The 26,149-nt window shown below is 52.6% G+C and overlaps 1 protein-coding gene across 3 annotated transcripts in view; it reads right to left on the bottom strand.

The window, feature by feature from the left end:
* The window catches only part of SLC13A2 (solute carrier family 13 member 2), a 29,917-nt gene extending 4,060 nt beyond the window's left edge, over window positions 1-25,857 (bottom strand). For 2 of the 3 annotated variants that reach the window (XM_059877809.1, XM_059877810.1), the window contains exons 1-11: window positions 25,691-25,857; window positions 10,970-11,098; window positions 10,102-10,238; window positions 9,790-9,995; window positions 8,915-9,095; window positions 8,691-8,813; window positions 5,945-6,163; window positions 5,711-5,799; window positions 5,299-5,420; window positions 3,677-3,838; window positions 2,910-3,047 (exon numbers count right to left, since the gene is read on the bottom strand). In XM_059877809.1, coding sequence (XP_059733792.1) covers window positions 2,910-3,047; window positions 3,677-3,838; window positions 5,299-5,420; window positions 5,711-5,799; window positions 5,945-6,163; window positions 8,691-8,813; window positions 8,915-9,095; window positions 9,790-9,995; window positions 10,102-10,238; window positions 10,970-11,098; window positions 25,691-25,792 — 1,608 coding nt within the window. In that variant the 5' untranslated portion in view covers window positions 25,793-25,857. 3 annotated transcript variants of the gene reach the window in all.
* Between the last annotated feature and the right edge of the window lie 292 nt (window positions 25,858-26,149).

The following is a 26,149-nucleotide window of genomic DNA, read 5'->3' as shown; positions in this document are numbered from 1 at the left end:
GACCCCCGTCTCTGCAAAGCCCCATCTTCCTGCGGCCCAGAGCGTGTGTGCCCAGGAGCGGCTGAGCTGCTAGGCCACCTGCTCGAACCCGACCTGGGTTGACAGGCCCTTCCTTCAAAGCCCGGCTCCGCCCCTCTGTGCTACTTTATTGCCCAGCTAATGATGGTGATTAGGCTGACAGGTGCCGCCTGCCTCCCGTCTCTGCCCTCCCGCCTGCTGTGGAAGGTGATTTCTATGCACCCGGGGAAGCCTGCCCTGTGCTCTGCCAGGGCACCCACCATTGCCGCCCCCTCACCCCTCAGGCCACTTTTCATCCACCTCCTTCCCTGAGAAGACAGTCCTCATCCCCCTGGGGCTGCTGTGTGACCTCAATGCACATCTGGCCCTCTCTGAGCAGGACTGAGGGGGAATCAGACAGGTATGAAGGGGAGCTGAGAACAGTTGGAGGGCATGTGTCCCCTAGGAAGCATGCCCATCTGTTCCCCAGCCAGGGCTGGACTGTGGGTACCCAACCAGGGTGGCAAAGAAAGTCCTAGTTTGCACAGTGTTCTCCCCCTTAGGAGCCCACTGCATTGTGGGTAAGCCCCCGGAGGAGTCTCACCGTTCTGGGGCCAGCCCGCTCCCAGTGGGGGTGGGGGCTGTCGCCTGGGGCCTTGGTGGGGTCCTAGTGTGGGTCTGGGTGGGAGCCGTGATTTATGACTGTGCTTCATGAGTGAGGAATGCCAGCCTGGGGGGCTGGGCCCCTCTCCTGACACTCTTCACTCTGCTGGATGTCTGGCATGTCCTGTCAGCATCCCCTGTCCCCTGGGGACAGCCATGTCCCCCCCCTACCCCACACAGCAGCTTCCTCCCATCTATGCCTCCCATCAACCCTGAACCCCCGCCAGCCCCAGCCCAGGGGGAAATCCAGAATGAAATCCTTTTTGGTTTTCTCTCTTCACAACTCAGCTCCCAATTTTACTGGGCATGAGGGAAAAAAAAAATCTTTTTTTTTTTCCCTCTGGCTGCACAAGGGAACTGGACAAGATGTTTGGAAATTTCCATCTAGGTGACCTTCCAGCCAGGAAGGGGTGTTGAGCTCCCAGCATGGACGAAGGACGTGGTAACATCCTTCCCCACCCCCACCTGACTTTGCCAGATAATGAAAACTCTGGAATTCATGAAGGCAGAGCTGGGGAAGGTAGGTTGGGAAGCAGAATGATCCAGAGTGCGGTCCGGTCCTGGACTCGGAAGGCCATGGCTGGCTCTGAACCTGTTCCTGTGAGCCTCACGTGTATGCGTCCTGCTGCAGGCTGCCATTTTGGGTGAGGGTCCAGCTTTCTGGGCCCTTAGCATGGGTCAGCCTGCCTCCCCTGGTCTGGAGGGACTGGTTTTTCCAGCTGGTGGAGGGGTCCGTGAGGAGTTGGCAGGGGCAGAGGGTTTTATGTAAATGCCCAGGGAGTGCTCTGGGAACCAGGAGGCTGGTTTTCTCTAAGACACGCAGGGACTGGCAGCTCCCAATTAGCCAGGCCAGGTGATGTCAGTGCTGCTTTCCTGGGTGGCTGCGCCCACTCCGACTGGCCTTGGCAGAGGTTCCTGGCTATTACCTTCTCCCCTGGGTGGGAAGGGAGCCAAGGGGGCCGCCATCCAGGATAGATGCCAGGTCCCCTCCCAGCGTATTCCCCAACCTGGGGCCTGAACCACGTGTGGGGACCCAGTCCTGGAAAGTGCCATGAAAAACCAACCACACACTCTACAGCAAAACTTTAATGGGGCAGATATTTGAACCCTCCCCCCAAACCTGAGAGGCTGGGGAGAACTCAGTATGTTAGGCCGGTCCCAGAGACTGTTGCCATGACAACTGCTGGTAGGCTTTGCTGCCCAGGCGGCTCTAAGCCTGAGTTTCAATAAATAGAGGACAAAGGGGTCTGGTCGCCCACCAAGCTGGGGAGATAAAGACCTGGAGTGCCAGACAGAGCAAGCTGTCATGCCTGTGACCTCTCACGGGTACACGGTCAAGTGTACACACCTTGGATCGTGTGCACACACACAATCCCCCCTTGCCAAACATCCTCACATGACACACCATCTTTACACACACACGCGTGTACATACACACACTTTCCTCAGACACACAGGACTGAGCTCACATGCCTCTTCCTTGCAGACACACAGGAGGTTAGATATACATGTGCCTTTCAAAGTTTGGCTTGGAGCCTGGTGTCCCCTCCCAGCTCACAAGAGTAGGAACAAGGTGGGTCTTTCTGGCTTGGGCCAGATTATCCCTCAGACTAGGGGCTAGATGTTGTGACATTTGCCTGGCTGACCCCACAGAGGCCTGTGGTGTTGGACTGGGCCCAGGAGGGGAAGCTGTGCAGGTCGAACATGGGGATGCTCCAGCTGTTGATGGCCAGTGTGATGACCAGAACCCCGATGATGTTGAGCATGAATCCCGCTCGGGCCTGGGGTGAGGAGAGCCAGTCTGAATGTGTGGGCGCTGAGCTGGGCCAGCACCTATCCCTTAGGTATTCACGGGTGCTTGGAGCTCTCTCACTAGCAAAACTCTCCCTGGGAAGTCCTCTTTGGAGTCTAACCTGCGGCACAAGGCGACGTCCCCACCGCTGCCTCTACTCCAGTGCTGACGGGGAAGGGGCGCTGCCAGGGCCCTGAGTCCATCTCCCAGGTGTGGGTGCCTAGCTTCTCGGTGCCCCTACATTCCTCACTCCTTCTCTCCCTCTCAGTGGTCTAGGCCTGGCAGGGCCCGGAGACCCTCAAGTGGGGACCATGCCCTCCCCTCCCCTCCGTCACCCACCCCAGCGGGGTCCACTGTCAACTCCGAGGATCTCAGAGGCTTTAAGCTACTCGGTGGCCCATCAAGGTGGAAAGACAGGGCGGTGCGTGCTGAGGCATTTGAGACCCCTGCCACTCACCATGTCTGTCACTCTGAGGCCTCCGAATGAGAAGGCGATGGCGTTGGGCGGGGTGGCCACAGGGAGCATGAAGGCCAGGGAACTGGCAAGGGTGCAGGGGAGCATGACGTAGAGAGGGTGGATGCAGATGGCCTGGGACTGGAGGGGGAGACCGTGGGGCAGAGCAGGTCTCAGCCCCCCTCCCAGAGGGGAAGGCCTGACCCCCAATTCTCCTTCCCTCTCTGAGGGCCAAGCCCCACCCCCACCCCAATACACACTCTGGCCATGAGCCCACCACTTCTGCCAGAGGGCACTGGGTGACCTGGGAAGGGCCCCTTGACCTCTCTGGAGGGGATAAGTGTGCGGCCCTGCCCAGTGGGGCGTGGGAAGGGGAGGGACTCATAAAACGGATCTCAAAGGGGCTCAGGGTGCTGTCATCAAAGGCTGCGGGAACGCTCCTGGGGAAGCAGGGGCTAGGGACGCTCCAGGAAGCAATTTCACGCCGTCACCTCAGGAACGACCAGAACCGGAACTGGGCCAGGGATGTGGGGTGGGGCCACCAGTGAGCCCCGGCAGGATACTCCAGAGGTGACGTCACCAGGGATGGAGTGAGTCAGGGGCCAGAAGGCCTTGGGGCCCAAGGTTACTGAAGAGCCTGGGGAAGGGTGGAGGCTCGGGGGTCCTTTCTCAGAAGTGAGAGGAGGGAGGGGGCAGACGGTTGCTCTGACCCTGGCTGGGATGGGCAACAGGGCTCCCTGGAGGAGGTGTGTCTCCCGGTCCAAGCTCACCATGGAGGCCAGGATGGGCAGGAAGAGTGTGGTGGTGGCCACATTGCTGGTGCACTCCGTGAAGACGGCAATCAGGAGGCAGATGATAAAGGCGATGGCAGCAGGCGGCACACTCTCCAGTGGGGTCAGCTTATCCCCCAGCCACTTCGACAGGCCCGATTCCTGCAGGCAGAGGAGGGTGGTGGGTGAGAGGCTGGGCCGCCTGGGGCTCCAGAGTCCCCGGCTGAGGCTCTGGGGAGGGTCCTGCTCTTGCCCACACCTCTCTAGAGTCTTCAGGGTCAAGGGCAGCTTGGGAGGGAATGAAGAGACCCAGCTGAAACCAAAGTCTCCCTCTCCTGCTTTTTTTTAAAATCAATTAATTAATTTTGGGTTGTGCTGGGTCTTTGTTGCTGCACGGACTTTTCTCTAGTCGCGGCAAGGGGTGGTACTCTCTACTTGAGGTGCGTGGGCTTCTCATTGCTGGTAGCTTCTCTTGTTGCGGAGCGCGGGCTCTGGGGCGCGTGGAGCTTCAGTAGCACAGACTCAGCAGTTGTGGCACATGGGCTTAGTTGCTCCATGGCATTTGGGAGCTTCCCGGAGCAGGGATCGAACCCGTGTCTCCTGCATTGGCAGGTGGATTTTTTACCACTCAGCCACCAGAGAAGCCCCCTTTCTTCCTCTTGAAGGACATTTGGATGTGGGAAGAAAGAGATGGGTAGCAAAGAGAAGGGGTCAAAGGGCTTTCTTGGGAAACGTGGGGCTTGGTGGGAGAAAAGACCTTTGGCCCCACTGACTCCTGTTCTCCTGACCTCTCTTCTGGGGGTCCCTGGCCAACTTTAGCCCTCTCCCAGCCCCCACCAGCCCAGCAGGTTGGGAAAGAAGGGACCTTGCTCCTGGCAAGGAGGGAGAGGGGGAAGGGCCCTGGTAGAAACTGGGAACAGGCTGGCAGGGGGACAGGGACAGTCACAGGGTCAGAAGAGCTCCTGTAATGCCAGACTGTAAATCCCAGGGAGCTGGGACTTTATTTTATACATCATCACCCACTTAGCACTCAACACCCATTACAGAGCTTGGCACAGTTACTGAGTGCTTGATGGTTGAACTAACCAATCCTTGACCCAGGAAAGCTCCTGTCTATGCAGTGAACGAGCTTAGCCAGAATCCCGAGGCCTAGGGGTGCAGGTTCATGATTCCCCTCTTGGATGGAGGCTCTGCAGAATGATGACCCGGTCCCCAGAGCCTGGCTGGGTATGATCGTGGCACCCCCTGGTGGCTTCAGCCAACAAACTGCATCAACCCAGTGCTTTCCGTCCACTCCCTGGTGTTAAAGCTGAGGTGTTCTCTGTCCAGCAGGGGGTGAGGGAAGGGCCTGGGTGGTCCTGAGTACAGTCCCTGCTCACCAGAAAATCCTGCCTTCTCTTTGGCTTTGAGAACCCGACTGGGCAGAGCTCCCTGTGGCCCGTGTTTTCTCTCCCTCCCTTAGGGCTCTTACCTGTCTCTCCAGCTGCTGCAAAGGCTCTGCCCACCAGGGGGCTCCCATGTGGGGGGTCAGGGCTGCCCGGGATGGGAGAGAAGCAGGGCCCCTCTTTCCCTGTCACAGGGTCTCCCACCAACGAGGCTGCGGAGGGGATGGGGTCTCTCACCTCACTGCCCTTGGCCAGGGCAAAGCCACCACCCAGAAGGATCACGATATTCCAAGGCATTTTCTTTTTTACTATATCCCAGGTGAGGAGGGCAGGAGGGGCCTTCAGCTTCCCTGGGTTTCCTACTCCCCAAGCAGAAGAAGTTGGGTCACCAGGAGCCAACAGGCTTTCCCTCCCCTCCCCTCCCCCTGGGGGCTGTCCAAGCGGTCTTGATCAGAGCTTAATGCATGGAAGAGAGGGACCCTCAGTTCTGCCACATCTTGGCTTTGTCCCTGAGTCCCTGTGCCCTTGGCAAGTCAGCCCAGCTTCTCTGGGCTTTGTCTACTCCTGCCGAGTATGGTGGGAGTGGGGCTGAGTGCCAGAAGGCAGGGTCTGCCCAGAGGCCCTTCCCTGCCCCAGGCCAGGTGCTTACCTGGTTTCTGAGTCAGCCCTGGGATCTTGGAGGGCACGATGAACATAATTACAGCAATTAAGATGGCTACTGTTCCATCGGATGTCATGCTGTGGGTGGGGCAGGGAGGGCAGGTTTAGAGGCTCAAGGCTACTCAGGGTCATGAGGGGGAGGGGGGCCTCCTTCCTGTTCTGAGTTGGGGGCCCTGCTTCCTTCCCTCTTCCCAGAAGTATTCCTCCTCCCCACAATCCTCACCTCTTCCCATTCTCATCGGAAAAAGCCAGGTTACCCCAGCCTGTGAAAAAGCCTGGTTCCCGAGTGAACCAGAGCACCACCAACAAGACAAAGAGGAAGGTGACAGCCTTTTCCGCGAAGTTTATGGGGCCCAGCAGCTTGTGCTCTCTCCGGATGACTTCGAAAGCTGCTCGCTCCTGATTCTTGCTCTGTTCCCCCAAGCCAAAGTTCTTCCGGAAGCTGCAGGTGGGGGTGGGGACAGCTTGTGAGGGCCCCCACACCAGGCAGGGGAGCAAGGGGCTCTGAGTGCCTAAGGTTTTGTTTCTTTTTGATTGTTGTTGTTTAGGCCTCGACAAGCTGCTTGTGGGATCTTAGTTCCCTGACCAGGGATTGACCTGGGCCACAGCAGTGAAAGCTCAAGTGTCAACCACTGGACCACCAGGGAACTCCCAGGAGTGCCTGTGTCTTAAAGGCTGAGACATGCAGAGGCCTCCTTAGGGTTACTACACTAAGACTTTGATGCCCCCAACATTCTGGAAGAAAAGCAGAAGACTCTGGTTTATAAACTCTATTCATAAAGAAGGCTGAGCACCGAAGAATTGATGCTTTCTAATTGTGGTGTTGAAGAAAACTCTTGAGAGTCTCTTGGCCTGCAAGATCAAACCAGTCAATCCTAAAGGAAATCAGCCCTAAATATTCATTGTGAGGACTGATGCTGAAGCTGAAGCTCCAATACTTTGGCTACCTGATGCCAAGAGCTGACTCATTGGAAAAGACCCTGATGCTGAGAAAGACTAAAGGCAGGAGGAGAAGGGGACAACAGAGGATGCGAAGGTTGAATGGCATCACCGACTCAATGGACATGAATGCAAGCTCTGGGAGATGGTGACAGACAGCTAAGCCCGGTGTGCTGCAGTCTGTGGGGTTGCAAAGAGTTGGACACGACTGAGTGACTGACAACTGGTTTGTCAGGGCTCTTATTTAGCAGAGGGGCTGGTAGGGGGTGGGGCTTCCCTGTACTTGGCCCTGCGCCATCTGTCTCACTGACCCCTCCATGCTTCCAGGAGTTTTCTTGTGCTGAGCTTTCCCTTGCTCAGAGTGAGAAGGCCCCAGAAGCCTGGACCCTGTGCTTCCTTCTGGCCCTGACTCATCACTCCTCTCCTCCAATAACTTTTCAAGAAATCCTCCCCTCCCTCTCCTACTGCTTCTGGGCACCCTCTGCCAGCCTGAGCCCCACCCACACTGTCCAAAGAAGCACAGGGGTCTGCAGCCTGTTCCACATGCACTGGTTTAACTCACGTTGATGTTTAACTCTTTGCTTGGGCAAATCTCAACTCCCCTGCTGGACTGTGAGTTCCTTGGGGGCAAAAATCATGTTTCACACATGTTTAAATCCTTTATGGTGCTTGGCACTGTGTTGGTCTCTTTGACTAACACTTTGCTTTGTATCAGCCCCAACCCCAACCCAATTTCCCTGCACCTGCCCAAGCAATGTTATAGCAACGATGCTTTAAAACTTTCAGTGACCACCCCCTGCCTGGGTAGGAAGGACAAATAACAACTTATATCACAGTAACACTCATACCACCACTCCTAGGTTGGACTCATAGCAGACATCATTAATCAATCCCAGACTCGATTCCTACTGAGCCCCAGCAAGGTCTCACGTGATTTTCAACTTGGAGCTCTAGTGACAAGGGCTGGAAGTCAGAATAAAACCTCCTTACTACTCTTGGCCTCAAGAACAAGGTGGCACATAAGATTCCCCCATAATCTCTCCCTGCCTTCTTCTCCAGATGTGTATCCTGATACTCCTTTTTTAAAAACAATTACATTTTTTCTTTTGCAATTAATGTTTTTTCTTTTGTGGTTAAAAAAGTATTTTTTGGCTGCATCCGGTCTTAGTTGCAGCATGTGGGCTTCCTTCTGGTTGTGGTGGCTAGGCTGCCCAGCAGCATGTGGGACCTCAGTTCCCTGACCAGGGACAGAACCTGTGTCCCCTACATTGGAAGGCAGATTCTTAACTACTGGACCACCAGGGAAGCCCCCTGATTCTCCTTTTTTTGCTCTTTATGTTTCAACCACACAGAACTGGAGTTTCCCCAAACCCGGCATGTTCTTTCTTGCCTCTTTGTACAAGCTATTCCTGCTGCTGAATGTCTTTACTTCATCTTCTACCTGGCTGACTTCTAACTCAGCAAGATTCAGTTCAGGTGTCACCTCTGCCAGGGGCCTTCTGGAGTCTCTGCTCTCCTGGGCTGTATTCCCACAGCACCTAGGCTTCTGTCTGTCACTGCCCCCACCTTGTCATCACCCCTTAGATGGTGAGCTCCAAGGACAAGGCCTGTGCCTAGCGCTTGCAGTGTTTTCAGGACCAGGCACACAGTAGGAGCACAAGCGTCAGCACTTCTATAACTGACAAGCTCGTAGCGTGCACTCCTTCAGCACCTGCGAGAGGGCTGTGGGTCATTATGGAGTGGGACCTGGCCTGGGCACCAGAAGATCTGGTTTTCAGTCCCAGCACTGACATGTCTAGCTACGGACCATGCCCCGAACCTCAGTTTGCTTATCTAATAAATGGGATAATACTCTCCAATCATTCCCTCCACTGGGGGACCAAGGGCATAGACGGGCCTCGGGAGGGAGAGGTTTGCTCACTGAGATGGTGATTATGTCCTTTCCCAAAAGGCTACCTGGGTACCCAGCTGGGCGCTCCCAACGGGTAAGGGCTGGCACCTGGGCATCTCTTCCCCTTTCTGCCACTTACTCGAATCCTAAGAAGAGGATCTGTAGCCACACCCAGGAAAGCAGCAGTAAGATGATCATGGCAGGGAAGGCAAAGCCGAACCAGGAGGCAAAGTTCACCACGTTGCCATTTCGGGGGAAGATCCTGAAGGGGAATAAGGGCTGCTGTGTGGCATTGCCTGGTGACAAGCCAGCTCCCTTTGTCCCCCAGTCAGAATGCAGACCCTCTCCCCCTCAATCACTCACGAGTTGACCTGGCCTTGCAGCACCAGGTTGGGAGTGGTGCCGGTCAGGGTGGCGATGCCCCCGATGCTGGCTGAGTAGCACACACACAGGCTCAGTCCCTGGCTGAAGCGGAGCTGCTCCTTGTTCTGCTGTGTCTTGGACTCCGAAGGAGTCGGTAGAGCAGGGCAATCCTGCTTGTTGTCTGGGAACAAGGGAGAGCTGGGGTCGGGAGTGGGTGCAGGGCCAGATTCGGGGAGCATGGCAGGGGCTCCATGGCCTCTGAGGTGCCTTGTTACTTAGCAGCCTAGACCCAGGCTGGGGGGAGGGCCGAGGCTGCCCCCAGGTCTGGAAGGACAGGCACTCCCTGGGGTCTCAGGATGGAGTGACCCTCAGATACCACCTGGCCCAACCCCTCTCAAGAGAGGGAAACTGAGACACAGAGAAGGGAAGAAGATTATCCAAGCTGCACAGGAAGAGTGGAGCCCGGACCCCTGACAGCCCACCCAGGCTCCTGCTCTCGGCCTGCCAGGGTCTCCTAGCATCTCGGTTTGCCCAGGACTGAGGGAATTCCCAGCCTGTGGGACTTTTCATTTCAAAACCAGGAAAAATCTCAGCCCACCAGGACAAGCTGGTCACTGAACTTCTTGCTTCCCTCTTCTGTCCCAAAAGTTGCCAAGATATGGATTTCCCTGATGGTCCAGTGGTTAAGACTCTGTCCTCCAAAGCAGGGGCGGGGGGTGTGTAGGATCGATCCCCAGTCAGAGAACTAAGGTCCCACATGCCGTGGGAGTGTGGCCAAAAATTAAAAAAAAAATCGGTGCTCAGATGACTCCTCCTATCATGAACATCATCTCAGACCCTCCCCAAGAGGGGTTTGGGACAGGGCCTGGCCTCACCTTTCTCATCAAGCTTGGTCTCTTCCTTCTGTTCCTGGAGTTCAAAGGCAGGGTTGTGCCTGCCCTCCTCAACATCCCTGTCTGTGGGCATCTTGTGCAGCTGCTCCAGAACGGCGTGGGCTATGGGCAGCATCATGGCAGTGGTGGCCGTGTTGCTGATCCACATGGACAAGAAGGCCGTAACCAACATGAAGCCCAGAATCAGCCTGGCGATGGACAGACCCACACACTGGTGTTCCAGATTCCTGCAGGGGCTGGCGGCCCAGAATGCCCACACCCCAGGCCCTCCCGTCTTGGTCTGTGGGGACTCACAGGGCGGGCCGCACCCCGATGATGAGGAGCACGCGGAGGGCGATGCGTTTGTGCAGATTCCAGGTCTCCACGGCGAGGGCCACCATCATCCCCCCAATGAATAGGATGTTGGTGTCTTTCAGGTACTCAAGGCTGACCTGCGTGGGGACAGGGCTTACAGGGTGCTGACGCTGCTATTTCTGCCAACAGAAAAAGATTGGTTCCCTGGGCTCTTGGACCCAAATGGAAATGGTCTTTGGATCCCCCATTGTTGCATATTAAGCAGTTTCCTCTCTTTCTGATTAACCCGTTCTCCCGTCAGCAATGACTGAGAGATCGTCCAGCCTGAATCCTTCCATGCTTAAAACCACTGACTGGGAGAATTTAATGCTGTTTCAGAATCTAAAGTTGTGGTTCTCTGTGGTCCCTGGGTCAGCATCATCACTGGCCTGGAACGTGCTAGAAATGAAATGCTTAGACCCTGCCCCAGATCTATGAAATCAGAAACTCTGGGGTGGTGCCCAGCAAAATCTTTGTTTAACTGGCCCTGCAGGTGATCATGGTGCATGCTCAAGTTTCAGAACCACCGAATTAGAAGGAGACAGACTCTTTGGCTGGCTATCAAGCCCCCTTTCCCTCCCTAGCCTAGGCCTAATTGCTTTCACTTTGAATTAACTCTTGACACCAACTGTGCCCCTGGCATTTCTAGAATGCCTTCTTCCTGGTCTTCTAGCTGACTCCTCCCTCTGTGCTCCCCGACCTACCAGGCAGAGGCAGGGACCCATCTTCCATGCGCTCTGCCTCTGATGAGGTTTCTTCCATCATCACCATCCTAGGGCAGACCCCTCCATCCTTGGGAGCATGTCCTCCTGTGAATGGGGAGGCTTACCGTGGAAGCAGTCATTATGCCCATCATGGGGAACATGATGACGGGGAGGAAGGCAGTGACGGCCAGCGGTAGCGCCTCGGTGCACCAGAGCAGCGCCATGAGGATGATGGTGTAGGCACAACAGGCTTCCTGCAGGCAGGAGGGGAATAGCAAGCTATTGGAGGGGGCAGGTCTGTATCTCAAAATCACATCACTTCCTGTCCCCAGAGGAAACAGACCATTTGCAACAGTGCAGGGAGACCCTGTAAAACTCACAGCCCTTGATTCCCAAACCCAAGTTCTCATTTAAAAATGGGGATAGGGACCTCCTTGGCAGTCCAGTGGTTAAGAATCTGTGCTTCCCCTGCAGGGGGTACAGATTCAATCCCTGGTTAGGGAACTAAGATCCTTTGTGCCATGCAGTGTGCCCCTCCAAAAAAAACTAAAAATGGAAATAGAAAGCAAAGCACTGACCACCTTGTATTTAGCCCTGGGGAGTCTAGACATTATAATCCATCTGTTGAATATAATCCTATCCCCTTGGGGATTGCAGGGGGCTTGGATGAGGAGTCTTAAATGAGATGGGGGGCTCATCTCAATGAAACCGGGGCCTGGGAATTGTGGAGCACCGCCTGGAGCTCTGACCTCCCCTCCTTTATCAAGAGTCTATAAGAATACGTCTATTTGTATGACGCTTAAATAGTAATTGTTCCTTCTGCTAGCAGGTGAGTTCCATGAGAACAGAGTCAGTTTTGCAGCATCTGGATCCTCGGAGTTCAGAACCCAGGAGGCTTCAGACCAAATCTTTTCTGAATGATTCACTAATCATTGAAAAGTTTTGGGAAAGGCAGGAGTCTCCTTCCAAGTGATCCTGGCATGACCACTGCATTGCACAACTCCAGGAGGTGTCATTCACATTTCTAGCATATGTGAGGGGCTTCCCTCATGGTCCAGTAGCTAAGACTCCAAGTTCCCAGTGCAGGGGGCCCAGGTGCTATCCCTGGTCGAGGAACTAGATTCCACATGCCAGAACCCAGAGTTCACATACTGCAACTTAGAGATCACAGGCCACAACTGAAAGATCAGGACATGACAATAAAGACCCCGAACACGACAAATGAAGTTCCGGTGGGCTGCAACTAAGACCCAGAGCAGCCAAATGAGTAAATAAACATTAAAAAAAAAAAATAGAATATCTGAAAAGTTCCACCATCCCTGTGTTGTACGGAGAATTGTGGAGTAAACCCTGAGTCATGGCTTTGTGAGTCTTGGGGTACCAGAGGCCCCCCCTTTCCCTCAGGAAGCTCCCAAAGCTAGGAAGGCCTGACTTCAGGCCTGGTAGGGGACCTAGAGCAGGAAGTCGGCCAACCAAGACATCAGGGGCCCACCCACCTTTACGGGGCCTCTCTGCAGGCCAGGGGAGGGAGGGCAGGCAGGGGAATCATTAGCCAGAAGGAAGCCTCCAGGAGGGGTACTTGGATCCAAGCCTTCTCAGGGGCACCTGCTCACTCTTTGTTTGCCAAAGGAAGGGGCTGCCTGCTCGGACAAAGCGGCTGGGGGGCCCCTCCTCTCTTACCTGTCTCAGCTGCCCTGCCCCTCTTGCCCTCTCCACCTGGTATGGGCTGGGCTCCCCCCTTATACCTCAGGCCCTTAGTACCCTGAGGTTGGAAGGAAGGTCTCAGGGAGAGGAAGCTGCTGTTTACTGAGTAACTTCTAGGAGCTAGGCGTTTTCAAGTTTGTAGTTAGAGCCACTTTTGAACTGTGATGTTGGAAAAGACTCTTGAGAGCCCCTTGGACTGCAAGCAGATCAAACCAGTCCATCCTTAAAGAAATCAGTCCTCAATATTCATTGGAGGGACTGATGCTGAGGCTGAAGCTCCAATATTTTGGGCACCTGATGGGAAGAGCCGACTCATTGGAAAAGACCCTGATGCTGGAAAAGATAGAAGGCAGGAGGAGAAGGGGGTGACTGAGGATGAGATGGTTGGATGGCATCACTGACTCAAGGGACATGAGTCTGAGCAAGCTCCAGGAGATAGTGAAGGACAGGGAAGCCTGGCATGCTGCAGTCCATGGGGTCGCAGAGTCAGACACGACTGAGCGACTGAACAACAGCAAGTTATAGCCACGGGTGGGTGTGGTGGTCTCATGTTATAGAGGACCTCCAGGGGGTATGTGGCTTGCTCATGGTCACAGAACCAGGGAGGGGCAGAGCCAGGTGGGAACCTAGGCAAGGTATCCAGGATTGCACAATTCCCAGAGCACTCCCCGTGGAGTCATATCAGTGGCAGGCCAGGGGGTGGTGTGACACATAGCCTGCACACTAAGTATCTCTGATGCCAGGCTCACTTTTTTGTCCATGAAACGTCCACCACCTTTCTCCCCCGGACATAAACTCATTGGCACAGTGGGTGGGGAATGCCTTGATCCTTGAGCAGAGACTTACACCTCTTCCTCCCCTAGCTGGAGGTAGATTCTGCTGAAATCGCTGTTTCTTCAACCATTTTCTCAGTTACACTGATGTCATGGCCTGTTACCCATCCTCCCCCGCAGACTACGGGCAGGCCAGCTCCTCTGGACCCTAGTGTGGCCCCCACCCCCTAGAATTCTTTGGCCAGAGACGAGGAGGGGAGCTGGGGTGGATAATTCCGCTGATTCAAGAAGATAGCTTTGTAAAAAACAACAGCATAGCTATCGTTGAGGTCTCCTCCATGGACATCGTGCTCTCCACGCTTCAGGTTGTTCCAATTTCACATTTAGTTGCTCTGTGATTTAGAAATGACTATTGTTCTCCTTCAGAGAAGGCAATGGCACCCCACTCCAGTACTCTTGCCTGGAAAATCCCATGGATGGAGGAGCCTGGTAGGCTGCAGTCCATGGGGTCGCTAAGAGTTGGACACGACTGAGCGACTTCCCTTTCACTTTTCACTTTCATGCATTGGAGAAGGAAATGGCAACCCACTCCAGTGTTCTTGCCTGGAGAATCCCAGGGACGGGGGAGCCTGGTGGCTGCCGTCTATGGGGTCACACAGAGTTGGACATGACTGAAGTGACTTAGCATAGCATAGCATAGCATTGTTCTCCTTTCACAGATGAAGAAATAAAGGTGCCAGTAAATTAAATATTTCAAAGTCACACAAATCAGTGAAGAATCCAGACTGTCTGGTTCTTGAGCCCCAGGGTTTTGCCTTCTGCCTTGAGCTTGACGCCTTGCAGGTAGGGGGTGTCCTTCAGTCTTGAGCTTGCTGTGGCTAGCAGGGTGAATGGGCGTGAGTTAGAGCCCAGGATCGAAACAGAACCATTTTCACTGGGGCCTGCCACTTCCCCTTGCCTGGCTCTGGGCAAATTGCTTCAATTCCAGGTCTCCATTTGCACCCTCCAAAGGGAGCTGTGAGTACCAGTGTGTCGAATCTATGGCTTCTGTACTTTACAACTTTCCTGCATCCCTCTCCGTATCTGTGTGTCTCTGGGTCAAAACCGGGTTCAGAGTTCCATTTGGCAGTCTTCCCTGGCCCTGGTGGCTCTGGGCCTGTGTTCCCATCCCGCCCTCCCAGGCAGTCAGTCCAGCTGTAGCATAACTCACTGACCTGCTCTTCCTGGATCATGGGGCTCTTAACTTGGGCGTGGAATGCCAAGGGTCCATGAAGCTGGGTGGGAAAACTATTTCATCTTTTAGCTAACATCTAACTAAGGTTATGAACACAGGCAACACAACTGTAGAGCTGGTTTTTTTTAATGGCCGTGCCTCTAGGCTTGAAGGATCTTAGCTCCCCAACCAGGGACTGACCCGGGGCCCGTAGTGGTGAAAGCGCACTGAGTCCTAACCACTGGACAGCCGGGGAATTCCCCAAACCAGACAACTGTTGATGGTACTAATGACCATTTAGTCAACGATATTTGATTGTGATTGTCAGTTGTTAGGGACCTGTAGAGATCAGTGGCTACAATGATCTCAAAAATGCATCTCAAAATATTGTTTACATCCATCTCTATCTTGAAATTGTGGTAGTAATTATATCAACACCGGATCTTATTTAATGCTTTAATAAGGAAACACTTATATTTCTGAACTGCAATTAATTTTTTTATACTTTTATAACCGTGTTCCAAAATGATTGGTTTCCTTCTCCATCCCATACATTTTATTTTGTGCATTTCAAAGCAATATTCTGAGAAGGGCCCAGAGTCTTCACCAGGCAGTCAGTGACATTCCTGGCTCAGAAATGAGAACAGAACCCAGGGGATCCTTTCTCTTTGGTCCCTCAATGTGTCTGATTCCAAGGTCTGCATTCCCCTGCTTTAGAAGTGAGAAGTCGGGGGACTTCCCTGATGGTCCAATGGTTGAGAATTCACCTCCCAAAGCAGGGGACGTGGGTTCCATCCCTCGTTGGGGAGCTAAGATCTCACATGCTGTGGGGCAACCCAGCCTGCGCACCGCAACTACGGAGCCCATGAGCTCTAGAGCCTGTGCTCCCAAACTAGAGAAAGGCTGTGTGCCACAACAAAGACCCAGTGCAATGAGAAGAAAGCAAAAGTGGGCAATTGGGAGTCAGACTTGGCCTCCCAGGCCACCTTATACCCTCTGCCTTGCTGCCATCTCTATACACCGTGGGCTGGCCAAGCTCAGATGGTGGCCTATGGCATGGGACCCAACTGTCTTACTCCTCAACCTGCTGCACTGCTCAGCTCCACACGTTTCAGGTATATATTCTCTCTTTTTTTTTTTTTACACCCTTAGTCCCCCTACCTCTTCTGCATAGCACTCATTACAATCTGTACTTAAACATTTGCTCTCACAAATTTCTTATGATGAATATCCATCTTTGCCATCAGACCGTACTCTCTAGGGAGCAGGGTCTGGATCTGTTTGTGCTCACACCAGCAGGGTGTCTAGCACCTCGATGGAGTTGCCACTGGATGAATGAGTGGATGAATATCAGGCACTGGGGCACAGACATAATTCAGGCCTGGCTCCAGCGCTCAGGGAGTCTGAGTGCCCTACGTGGGCTGGTTCATAGTCATGGCGGATTGCCTGCCTGGCAAAACCAACAGCGAGCAGATGAGATAAATGCTCAGATGGCTTCCAAACTCCACGGCTGGCAGCTTGCTTCTTTTGTGATAGGAAACAAAAGTCAGAGGTCAGAAAACCTGAGTGCCCAGGCCCAGCTTTACGGCTGCATGTCCTTGGGCAAGCTATTTAACATCTCTCAGCTTTGGGTTTTTTTTTTTTTAAATAAGAAATATTGAACATTTCCAACTGTATACACATTGCTCTCTTTTATGAAGTGTCCTTATCTACCAATAGAGATAAGAGAAACACCCACTTTGCTGGGTTATTATGAGGATGTAGGATTTGACCATGTAGGTTTCAGCTGTAAAGAACTGTGGATGACAGTGAGCAGGTGGCCTGGGTTAAACTTGGCAGAGAAACATGCTCCTGGGCTGCTGGGGAACCAGGGTGGATGCATGAGGTATAAATAAAGATGCTGGTGCCAGGGAATCTAGGGCAGACTCTGGACCCTGGGTGTGGACAGGGTGGGGACCTGAGGGCATCATGGCCTTTACCCATTACTGGCACAGAGAAGCCTAGGGCAAAAATGTCCACAATCTCAAAGATGTTACATCTTATTCCTCCTGGGGATTGAAGGTTAACCCAAGGGCAGGCTACTCCCACTGCTCCTCTGCCCCTGGCAAGTAGGGATGCTGTGGGCAGGGAGCACTACTGGGTCTAGGGAGAGAGGCGAGGTCCTGGGTGGCAGCCAGCACCACTGCAAAGGGGAGACCAAAGAGTGGGGTCCCAGAGAAGGGGCCCCTTCTCTGAGCCTCCTTCTGTCTGGGCTGAGGAAGGCTTCCAGAGAGAGCAAACTGAGTGGGTGCTGAGGGATAAATAGGAGTTTGGTGGGTGGGGGAAAAGTGTCAGCATGAGGGAGTGGGCACAGAGGAACAGAACGAGGCACAAATGATCACATACATTCTTGTGGGGGAAGGGATCAAATGCTCAGGAAGAGTCTCATTTGCCCTGAGAGGAATATAGGACTTTATCTGGAAGACAAAGGTAAGAGGGGGAGATCCTTGGAGGACTGTAAACAGAGAGAGTGACGTGGTCAGGTCGGTGTGTCTATTAAAAGATCACATGGAGGCTGCATATGTGATTTTTTTTAAATGTCTGTAAGTATTTGTATACACATAGGAAAATCTCTAATTCGAGAATTCTTACCCTGTTTTTGTACCAGGATCCCCTCGGCAGCCTGATGAAGCCTTCCAGCTCCTTCTTAGAATAATGTTTTTAAATACATTAAATAAAATGCACAGGATCACAAAAGAAACCACTTATATTGAAATACAGTTATTAAAATATGAAAAATGGGCAAGATAGTAACATAATGTGACGCTTAACTAGTAAGCTCTTCACTGGCTAGTGGCTACTGTAATTTCAAAGTCATGATGAACGTCAACAGTATGTCAAGGTCCTGGCAATAGCTCTCATACGATTTGAAAATATCTGTGATTCCTGTGGGTGGCAAACTCAAAAATATTGTTCATCCTATGGTGGCTTGATGTCTACATTCATCACAGAAGAAAATGCTTAATTCTTTCATGCTTTTGGACTTTGTACAATGTGCACGTATCACCTAATTAAATAAATCAATCGCCTCAAGATAAAAATAGGGGGCTTACACCTGCAACAGTGTGGCAGATGGATCAGCAGCCATGGAAGCTGGGAGTTGACAGGTGGCCAGGCTGGGCTGTCCAGTGGGGAGATGACAGGGGCACAGAGAAGGTCATGGCAGCGTAGATGGACAGGGAGGACAGACTTCAGAGATAGCAGGAGGTGGAAGGCAGAGGGTCTGGGTGATGGCTGCTGGGCTAGGTGGGAGGGGAAAACTCTAGGTGCCTTTCCTGGGGGTCTAGAGACACAATGACCCTGAGGAGAGGAGCCATGTGGCAGGACTTGGGGAAGGAGGATCAGAGTGGTGTGTGTGTGTGTGTGTGTGTGTGTGATATTCCAGGAATATTAGGCCCATCCAAATGCCTAAAACTTTTCAGAGACTAAACATAAGAGGCAACCGTGGACAGTCCTTAGGCAAACATAAGTCCTTCAGTCTCTGTAGCCACAGTCCTGTGGCCAAACCACAATCTCCATAGCAACTGGCCCCCACAAGGCAGGATTTGCTCAATGACTTGCCAGTCTCTTTAATTTTGCAGGCTGCCCCTACGCCCGCCACTTGCTACCACCACTTCCAACTCAGGACCAACCAGTGAAAGCCATATTTGATTTCCAAACAATCAGAGAGGACGCCCTGCTTCCAGTTAGCCTTCCTGCAATGTCCCCCTAACAGCACCCTCCAGTCAGGGCACACCTGAAGCCTTACCTCTCTCCACTCTAAAGCATCCCCGCCCCTTGCCTTTGAGGCTCTGCCAAAAGCAGGCAATGGAGGCTGACTACCTTCTCTCCTCTGCCTGATCTCATTTGGCTGATCTTTGTTTATTTCTGTGCCTTCATGTGAATGCCTTTGTTGCATCATCTTCTGCTTTAAGAGGCCAAAGGGAAGAACAATGGGTCTGGGTGTCAGAGACAACAAAAGTGGGGGGAAGAGTCCTGACATCAGAGTTTGGGCCAGGGCCAGATCCGCTTGTGTCCACTCAAGAGCAAACCAGCAGGTAAGAGATGAAGAGAAGCGAAGCGTTCCCACACTCCTCCGTGCATCTGATCCCCACAACAGCCCTGGGCAGCGCTGTTGGATTCTGTTCAGGAAACTGTTCTGCTAAAGTCTCTCTGGTTTTCCCATGCCTGACCTTCATTTAGCAGGTGCTGGAAGTGAGGACACGATTTGGTAATCTGGGGGCAAATTTCAAATTGGGGAACCTTCTATCTCTTCCCTAGGAATCGCCCTGGCTTTGGAGGTTGGCTCCTACTCTCATGACCTTCAGAGGTCACAAACCTGACTCCGCATAGTCCAGTGCTGATCAGGGACCACACTTCACTGCCCTAGGGGACGCGCCTTGCCTTCCTGTTTCACTGGTGGGAACACCAAAGTCTTCATGAATAGAAGAAGTCATCTATCGGCGTAAGTCAGGTATCCACACAGTGCCCGAAACGCTGTGTTGTGTTTTCTTGTTGCTTAGTCACTAAGTTGTACTCTTTGCGACACCATGGACTGTAAACTCACCAGGCTCCTCTGTCTATGGGATTCTCCAGGCAAGAATACTGGAGTGGGTTGTCATTTCCTTCTCCAGGGGATCTTCCTGACCCAGGGATCAAACCCACATTTCCTGCTTGGCAGGTGGATTCTTTATCTCTGAGCCACCTAGGGGGCCCCTTTTGTGTTTCCTAGGGGAGTGGAATTCAGCCAAGGAGCAGAAGGGACAGGATGTTTACCGAGCCCTGGGTGCCAGGCAGTCTACCCACACAGGTCATCTCGTTTAGTTGGGACAGCGGCCTCTTAGAGGTGAGAGGCTTGGTAAAGTTACATGGCTGCTCATGCTACCAAGTGGATTTGGACCCACATCTATCTGGCTCCAAAAACCCCTGATTTGTTCCTGGGCTCTGCCATCTCAACCAAGTCCAGGAAGTCTCAAAAGATAGAGGCAGGTCCCAGAACCGAGGTCCAAATGCTTTGCAGTTTTCAGGCCCACCATACTGGCCCATCTTTGGGGTTCAGGAATAGCTGGCAGTGAGGGTATTTTGGGCTTCCTCAGTGGCTCCGTGGTAAAGAATCCACCTTGCAATGCAGGAGCCTCAGGAAATGTGGATCCCTTGGAGGAGGGCATGGCAACCCACTCCAGTATTCTAGCCTGGAGAATCCCATAGACAGAGGAGCCTGGCGGGCAAAAGTTCATAGGGTCACAAAGAGTTGGATATGACTGAAGTGACTTAGCACCCGTGCAAGGGTATTTTAGTCACACAGCACTTAAAGTGCACATGCTTACACATACCTACTACTCTTGTATCCTAAGAGTAAGAGATCCTAAAAACGAAAAAACCAAAAGGACTTCCCTGTTGGTCCAGGGGTTAAGACTCCATGCTTTCACTGCAGAGGGTGCAGGTTCCATCCCTGGTTCTGGAAGTTCCACATGCCGAGCAGTGTGGCCCAAAACAACAACAACAACAAAAATAAGCAAACGAAACTGCAAAGCAAGAAATCCTGCCCTCTATTCTTGCTGTAAATACAGTCTGGATTTCAGCTAAGCTCTGTCCTGGCAAACACGGTACCACAGGGAGACGGTTTTCACGAGTGCTTCTGTTGGATCCTGGGAGATATTTGCATTTTCAGCTCTAATTTGGTTGGATGGCATCATTGACTCAATGGACATGAGTCTGAGAAAACTCTAGGAGATAGTAAAGGACAGGGAAGCCTGGCATGCTGCAGTCCATGGGGCTGCAGAGTTTAACACAACTGAGGGACTGAAAAACAGCCACTCTTACTTACTGCCTTTTTGACCTCTAAGCAAGTATTTATCCCTCCTGACCCTCAGCATAAAATCCTCACTCCTGCCCTGGACCTTGCAGGGCTGAGCTTGGCTGACCTCTCCCCAGTTCTCTAAGGTCATCTGCTCACTCAGGTCTCCCTGCTGTGCTGGCCTTATTTCCTTGCCAGGCTCACCCCTGGCCTTGGGCCTTTGCACTGTGGGTTCTGCCTAGACAGCTCTTGGCCCAGAGCTGGGCTTGGCTGGCTCGTACTCGCCAGTCAGGTCCTAAGGTAAATGTCAGCACCCCAGTAGGCCTTCTCTGGTCACCCTGTCTAGAGCAGCTCCTCCCCAAGCCATAGTCACAGCCTGCTGCATGCCTTGCATTGTGTGGCCAGTATGTGTTTTCTGTGTGTCTTCCTACCCCACCCCTACCCCCAAGATCGCAAGTTCCCTGAATCTTACTTTCCATCCCACTGCCCCTAAACAGTAACTGTCATGTGATACTTTTCCTGATGAATGAATGAATAGATGTAAGGTTTCCAGCACATCATTCTTAGGCATCTGGTTGCGGGGTTGGGGGAGCACTGAGATCTCAGACCCCACTGTCCCCCAACCACTAGGAACCCTCCAGCCAGTGGGTGATGGGAATTTCTAGGATTCTGTTACCAATTCTTCAAACACACTATTTCCAGCCTTTGCTCCTAGCATTCTCGTCACCTGGCCTGCCCTCCACTAATGCTTCTCACTGTTGAAATCTCACTCCGCCTTCAAGGCCCAACTCAGATCCTCCCTTTCCTCAGTTGGAAGGATTTTCTCCCTCCTCTGAGCTCCTGCAGGCTTCTGGCTATCGTCTGGGTGGCAGGAACACATGGTCCTCTAGACTGAAAGCGACTTGAAGACAGAACATCTGTGTTCCTTTTCAGCAACCCCTAGCACAGAGCAAGGACTCCACAGACATTCTAGACTGAATGACAGTGGAAGGAAGGATTGATGGCTGGGTAAACACGAGGCAGACAGCTCAAGAGGTGACACGACAGGGGATCACCCTGCATCCCTAGATAGCCTCGGCCAAGGCCAGATTCCAGTCCAGACTTTGCCTTTTTCTAGCTGGGACTTGCAGAAAATTCCTTTACCACTCAGGATTTACATGTCTGTAAAATGGAGATGGAAGTAGTAACCTCATAGTAACTCAGAGATGATTGTGAGAAATAAGTGGGTTAGTGCTTTGAAGTGCTTGGCATAATGACCAGCACATAAAAAATACTCAAGAAATGTCAGCGAGTATTATATGGACACAGGTGTGAGCTGAGTTTTTTCTGGGCCTCCTCCTACCCACTTCAGGGGCCAGGGGTGTGGAGGTAAGCTTGGAATTCACTGCAGAGAGCAGGGACTCAACAGGAATTGAGGACAGGGCCGTCTCTACCCACATTCACTTGTTCACTCAGTCATTTGACAAGTATTTGTTGAGCACCTACTATGTGCCAGGTGCTGAGGATTCTGCATGGAAAAAGGCAAAGTCCCTGCCTTCATGGAGGTTACATTCTAAAGTAGGGGGATCAGAGAATAAATGGGAACACATCATTTCAGAGACTGAAAGCCCTTTAAATAACAGGTTTTTTATAAAAATGAATGATTGGGACTGCTCAGAGAAGTTTTTTTCCAGGTGGATTTCAATGGACACCTAAAGAAGGAAGCCTCTGGGAGAAGAATATTCTAGGCAGGAAGATGAGCAATTTGAGGAGCAGAGAGAAAGCTAGGGAGGCTGCAGTGCTAAGTCGCTTTAGTCGTTCCTGACTCTTTGTGATCCCGCCAGGCTCCCCTGTACATGGGATTCGCCAGGCAAGAATATTGGCATGGGTTGCCATTTCCTACTCCTGGGGATCTTCCCCGCCCAGGGATCAAACCTGTGTATTTTATGTCTCCTGCATTGGCAGGCAGGTTCTCTACCACTAGCGCCACCTGGGAAGCCAGGCTGGAGAAGGGCAAATAAGAACAAGGATACAGGGAAGGAGAGGAAGGGTCTGCAGGAGTGGAGCCCTGGGGACTTGTGGCCTCCCTGACAGCTTGGATTTTAGGTTTGACAGGAAACCTATATGGGGTTTTAAGCAGGGTAGTGACATGAGCTTATGTTTGGAAAAGACCATCCTGGCATTTGGGTGAAGAACGATCTGGGGACATAGAAAACAGACTTGTGGTTGCCAAGTGGGGGTGGAGGTGGGGGAGAAGTGGATTGAGAGTTTGGGATTAGCAGATGCAAAAAGTATTATATAGAGAATGGATAAACAATAATGTCCCACTGTATAGCACCTGCAGCTATATTCAATATCCTGTGATAAATAATAATGGAAAAGAATATGAAAAAAATATATATGTACAATTGAATCACTTTGCTGTACAGCAGAAATTAACACAGTATTGTAAATCAACTATTGTTGCTGCTTAGTTGCTAAGTCCTGTCCAACTCTTTTGTGACCCCCTGAGCTTTAGCCCGCCTGGCTCCTCTGTGCAGGGGATTTCCCAGGCAAGAATACTGGCGTGGGCTGACATTTCCTTCTCCAGGGGATCTTCCCAACCCAGGGTTGAACCTGTGTTTCCTGCTTGGCAGGCAGATTCTTTACCACAGAGCCACCTGAGAAGCCCCAAATCAAATATGCTTCAACTAGAAAAAAAGAGAGAGAGAGAGAATGGTCTGGGGACGGGTAGGGATGGGAGAGAAACTCTGGTGGCCTGGACCAGAGAGGAGGCAGTGGAAAGTGACTCCATTCAGTATATTTTGGGGAAATTTAGTCAACAGGACCTGCTGGTGCTTGCGGAAGTGAAGGAAAGACAGGCACCAGGAATGGCTCTGAGGCAGACGTTGAGCCTTCTCTTGATACGTAAGATCAAAAAGAGAATCAGCGGAGAGAGATGAGGGATCAGGATTGTGTTTTGAGTAGGCCAAAGGCATTTTGCGTAAAAAGGAAGGGTTCGGCGGGGGGAGGTATCCTGTGTTAGTTGGGTAATTCAAGTTTGGAATTTAGAGCTGGAGTTACCAACTGGGGAATCATCAGTCTAGAGGTGCTTTCAAAGGCAGGAGAAAACAGGTCACTAGGGCAGGAGTGACGATAGAGAGAAGGAGCAGGAAAAGTAGTCAAGGGAAGAGGCAACCCAGGAGAAGCCAAAAGAAGACAGCGCAGCAAAGAGGAGGGGACTGGCTGTGACACATGCTGCTGAGTGGTTGAGGAAGGTGAGCGGGGACCAAGGGTTCCGTGACATGGATGCTGACGGGCACGCGACGAGAGCCCTCTAGGTAGGTAGAGCCTTCGGGAGCGGAGCTGTCTGAGGAGAGAGGGGCAATGTAGACAGTCTCAGAGACTTTCTGTTGTGAGGAAGAACAGAGAAAGTGGGCATGCGTGCGGGGACTGTAGGATTAAAGGAGACTGTTTTTTAATGAGATTCGTACTAAGGCTTGGAGAAGGCAATGGCACCCCACTCCAGTCCTCTTGCCTGGAAAACCCCATGGACGGAGGAGCCTGGTAGGCTGCAGTCCATGGGGTCGCTGAGAGTCGGACACGACTGAGCGACTTCACTTTCACTTTTCACTTTCATGCATTGGAGGAGGAAATGGCAACCCACTCCAGTGTTCTTGCCTGGAGAATCCCAGGGACGGCGGGGCCTAGTGGGCTGCCATCTATGGGGTCACACAGAGTCGGACACGACTGAAGTGACTTAGCAGCAGTATTAAGGCTTGTTTGTATGCTGATGGGAGAGATCAGGCAAAGACGGAAAAGTTGATGATGCAGGAGAGGAGAGGATAATTACAGGAGCAAAGTCCTTGAGAGGGACTGGTAGCCAGGGCCCCAGTGGAGGGGCTGGCCTCGCAGTTAGGACACAGGGCAGTTCATCTGAGTCAGGATAGGGGAGGCAATGTCTGTAGGCAGGAAGCAGGCGGTAGGTGGGGTGCAGGCGACAGGTGGGGTACAGCCCAGGGAAGACAGGGCCTCCTGACACATCCCACCCTCACCAGGAAGCCTGGCTTCTTATACTGACTCGGGCTTTCCTGAGTGACGGTGGGCAGGTTACCAAATCTTTCTGGGCTGTACTTTCCTGGGGAGTAACATGGGAATCACGGTTCCTGTCCAGCCTTCCTTCTGGGGTTAACACACTTGGTTAACTCAGCCTGTTTGGAAGCCAATCTAATGGGTCCTTATCATAGAGATGCCACTGGCTTTGGCCTGAGATGAGGGTCATCTCAAAGGTCAGCGGGGCCTTGTCACTGACCAGGAGCTGTGCCACTACCTCCCTGTTCCTTATCCTTTTGGAACACGTTGAATAAAAAGCCTGCCTCAGTTTCCCTCTCTGAGCAATTGGCTCATTGAGCAGCTGGCGGGTGGCGGGGCAGTGGGTGTGGGCTGGGGCCAAGTTCAGAGCCAGGATCGGTCTCAGCCTTCCGGAGGCAGACAGCACAGGCTTTGTAGCCAGCCCACACCACCAGCTCTGCCACTGTCTATGTGACTTGCCAGAGACAGATTTCCTGTGAAACTTGTACTTCAAGGCCACCTCCACCTCTAAGTATCCTTCCCAAAGTCCTGTATTAGTTTTAGATTCATAATTTTGTCTTCTTTTACTTACTAGATGATCCCCAGGATCTGCCCTGGGATTTTGGGTGACCACTTTCCAAAATGGGAGTCAGAACCTGCTTCATAAGATTGGGGAGAGGGTTACTGGATGTGTGGTACAGGGCGTGCAGCGGGGGCCTCTAATAAATGAAAGCCCAAGTTATGAGTCCTGCTGTTTGCGTGGGGTGGGCAGGAAGCGGTAACATTTCCCCCGCCATCCGAGGTGTGCATCTGTAGCGCCCACTGGCAGGATTGGCATGTACGATTAATTCTTTCCACCCCTCCTCCGCAGGCGACTTAGCTCTTGGGATCACAGGTGAGCACCTTCACTCTCTGTTTGTACTCTTAAAATTTCACAAACTGCCCAAGGCTGGTTTTCTTCTAATCCCCTTCTTTCACTCTCCAGCTGCTAGACCAGCTCATACTCTCCTGATCAACCCCATCGGCTTCTACCTGCACCTCCTTTATGGAGCTGGTTTTCTGCCTCCTAAGGCAGTAGATGTCAAGTGGACCTAAGCAATTCACATTGAGCTCCCACTACTGGATACCCTGCAAAAGCCGCTTTTGACCTCTTAACCCCTAAGACTCAGCAGGACCAGGAGGAGATAGCCTCAGCTCCACGCTAACAGGGATGAGTGGGCTTTGCTGGTCCTAAAAATGCCCCACCCTGGGACACATGGTCCCTCCCCTGCTCCTCTGGAGCTTCCCTGTGCCCAGAATCCCAAGTCCTTACCTTGGTCGGGACGAGGATGGGCAGAGGCAGCAGGAAAATGGGTAGGAAGAATACGATCAGGTAGAAGCGATAGGCCCACAGGCCCTGCCAGCAGGTGGCCATGGTGTGGGCCCACGAGGGCTGCCTGGTCACCCTCTGGATCCAGGGAACTGCAGGACGGATGGTGTAAGCAGGCAGGCGGCTGGGCAGGCTTATATAAAGCCGCTGGAGTGTTAACCATTGACCCACCCTGGCAATCAGAGTGTTTTTGGAGTCCGGGAGGTGAGAGTAAGGAGGAGAGACCTGCAGGAAGTATAAAGATCAGAAAGACTTTACAAAGAAAGGGAGGAGGGCAAGACCAGGGAATAAAAGGCTTCAGGTTCTTTCGAGAGGTTAAGCCCAGAGTTAACTCTTTCTGTGCGTGGAGGCTGTGAAGGGCTGCAGCCAGAGGAGCTGGAGAGGGGAGGGTGTCTGGGAAGC

This window comes from Bos taurus, chromosome 19 (assembly GCF_002263795.3).
Source record: "Bos taurus isolate L1 Dominette 01449 registration number 42190680 breed Hereford chromosome 19, ARS-UCD2.0, whole genome shotgun sequence".
Lineage (NCBI taxonomy): Eukaryota > Metazoa > Chordata > Mammalia > Artiodactyla > Bovidae > Bos > Bos taurus.
Note: the sequence above shows the minus strand (reverse complement) of the source record. Positions and strands in the feature narration are given on the sequence as shown.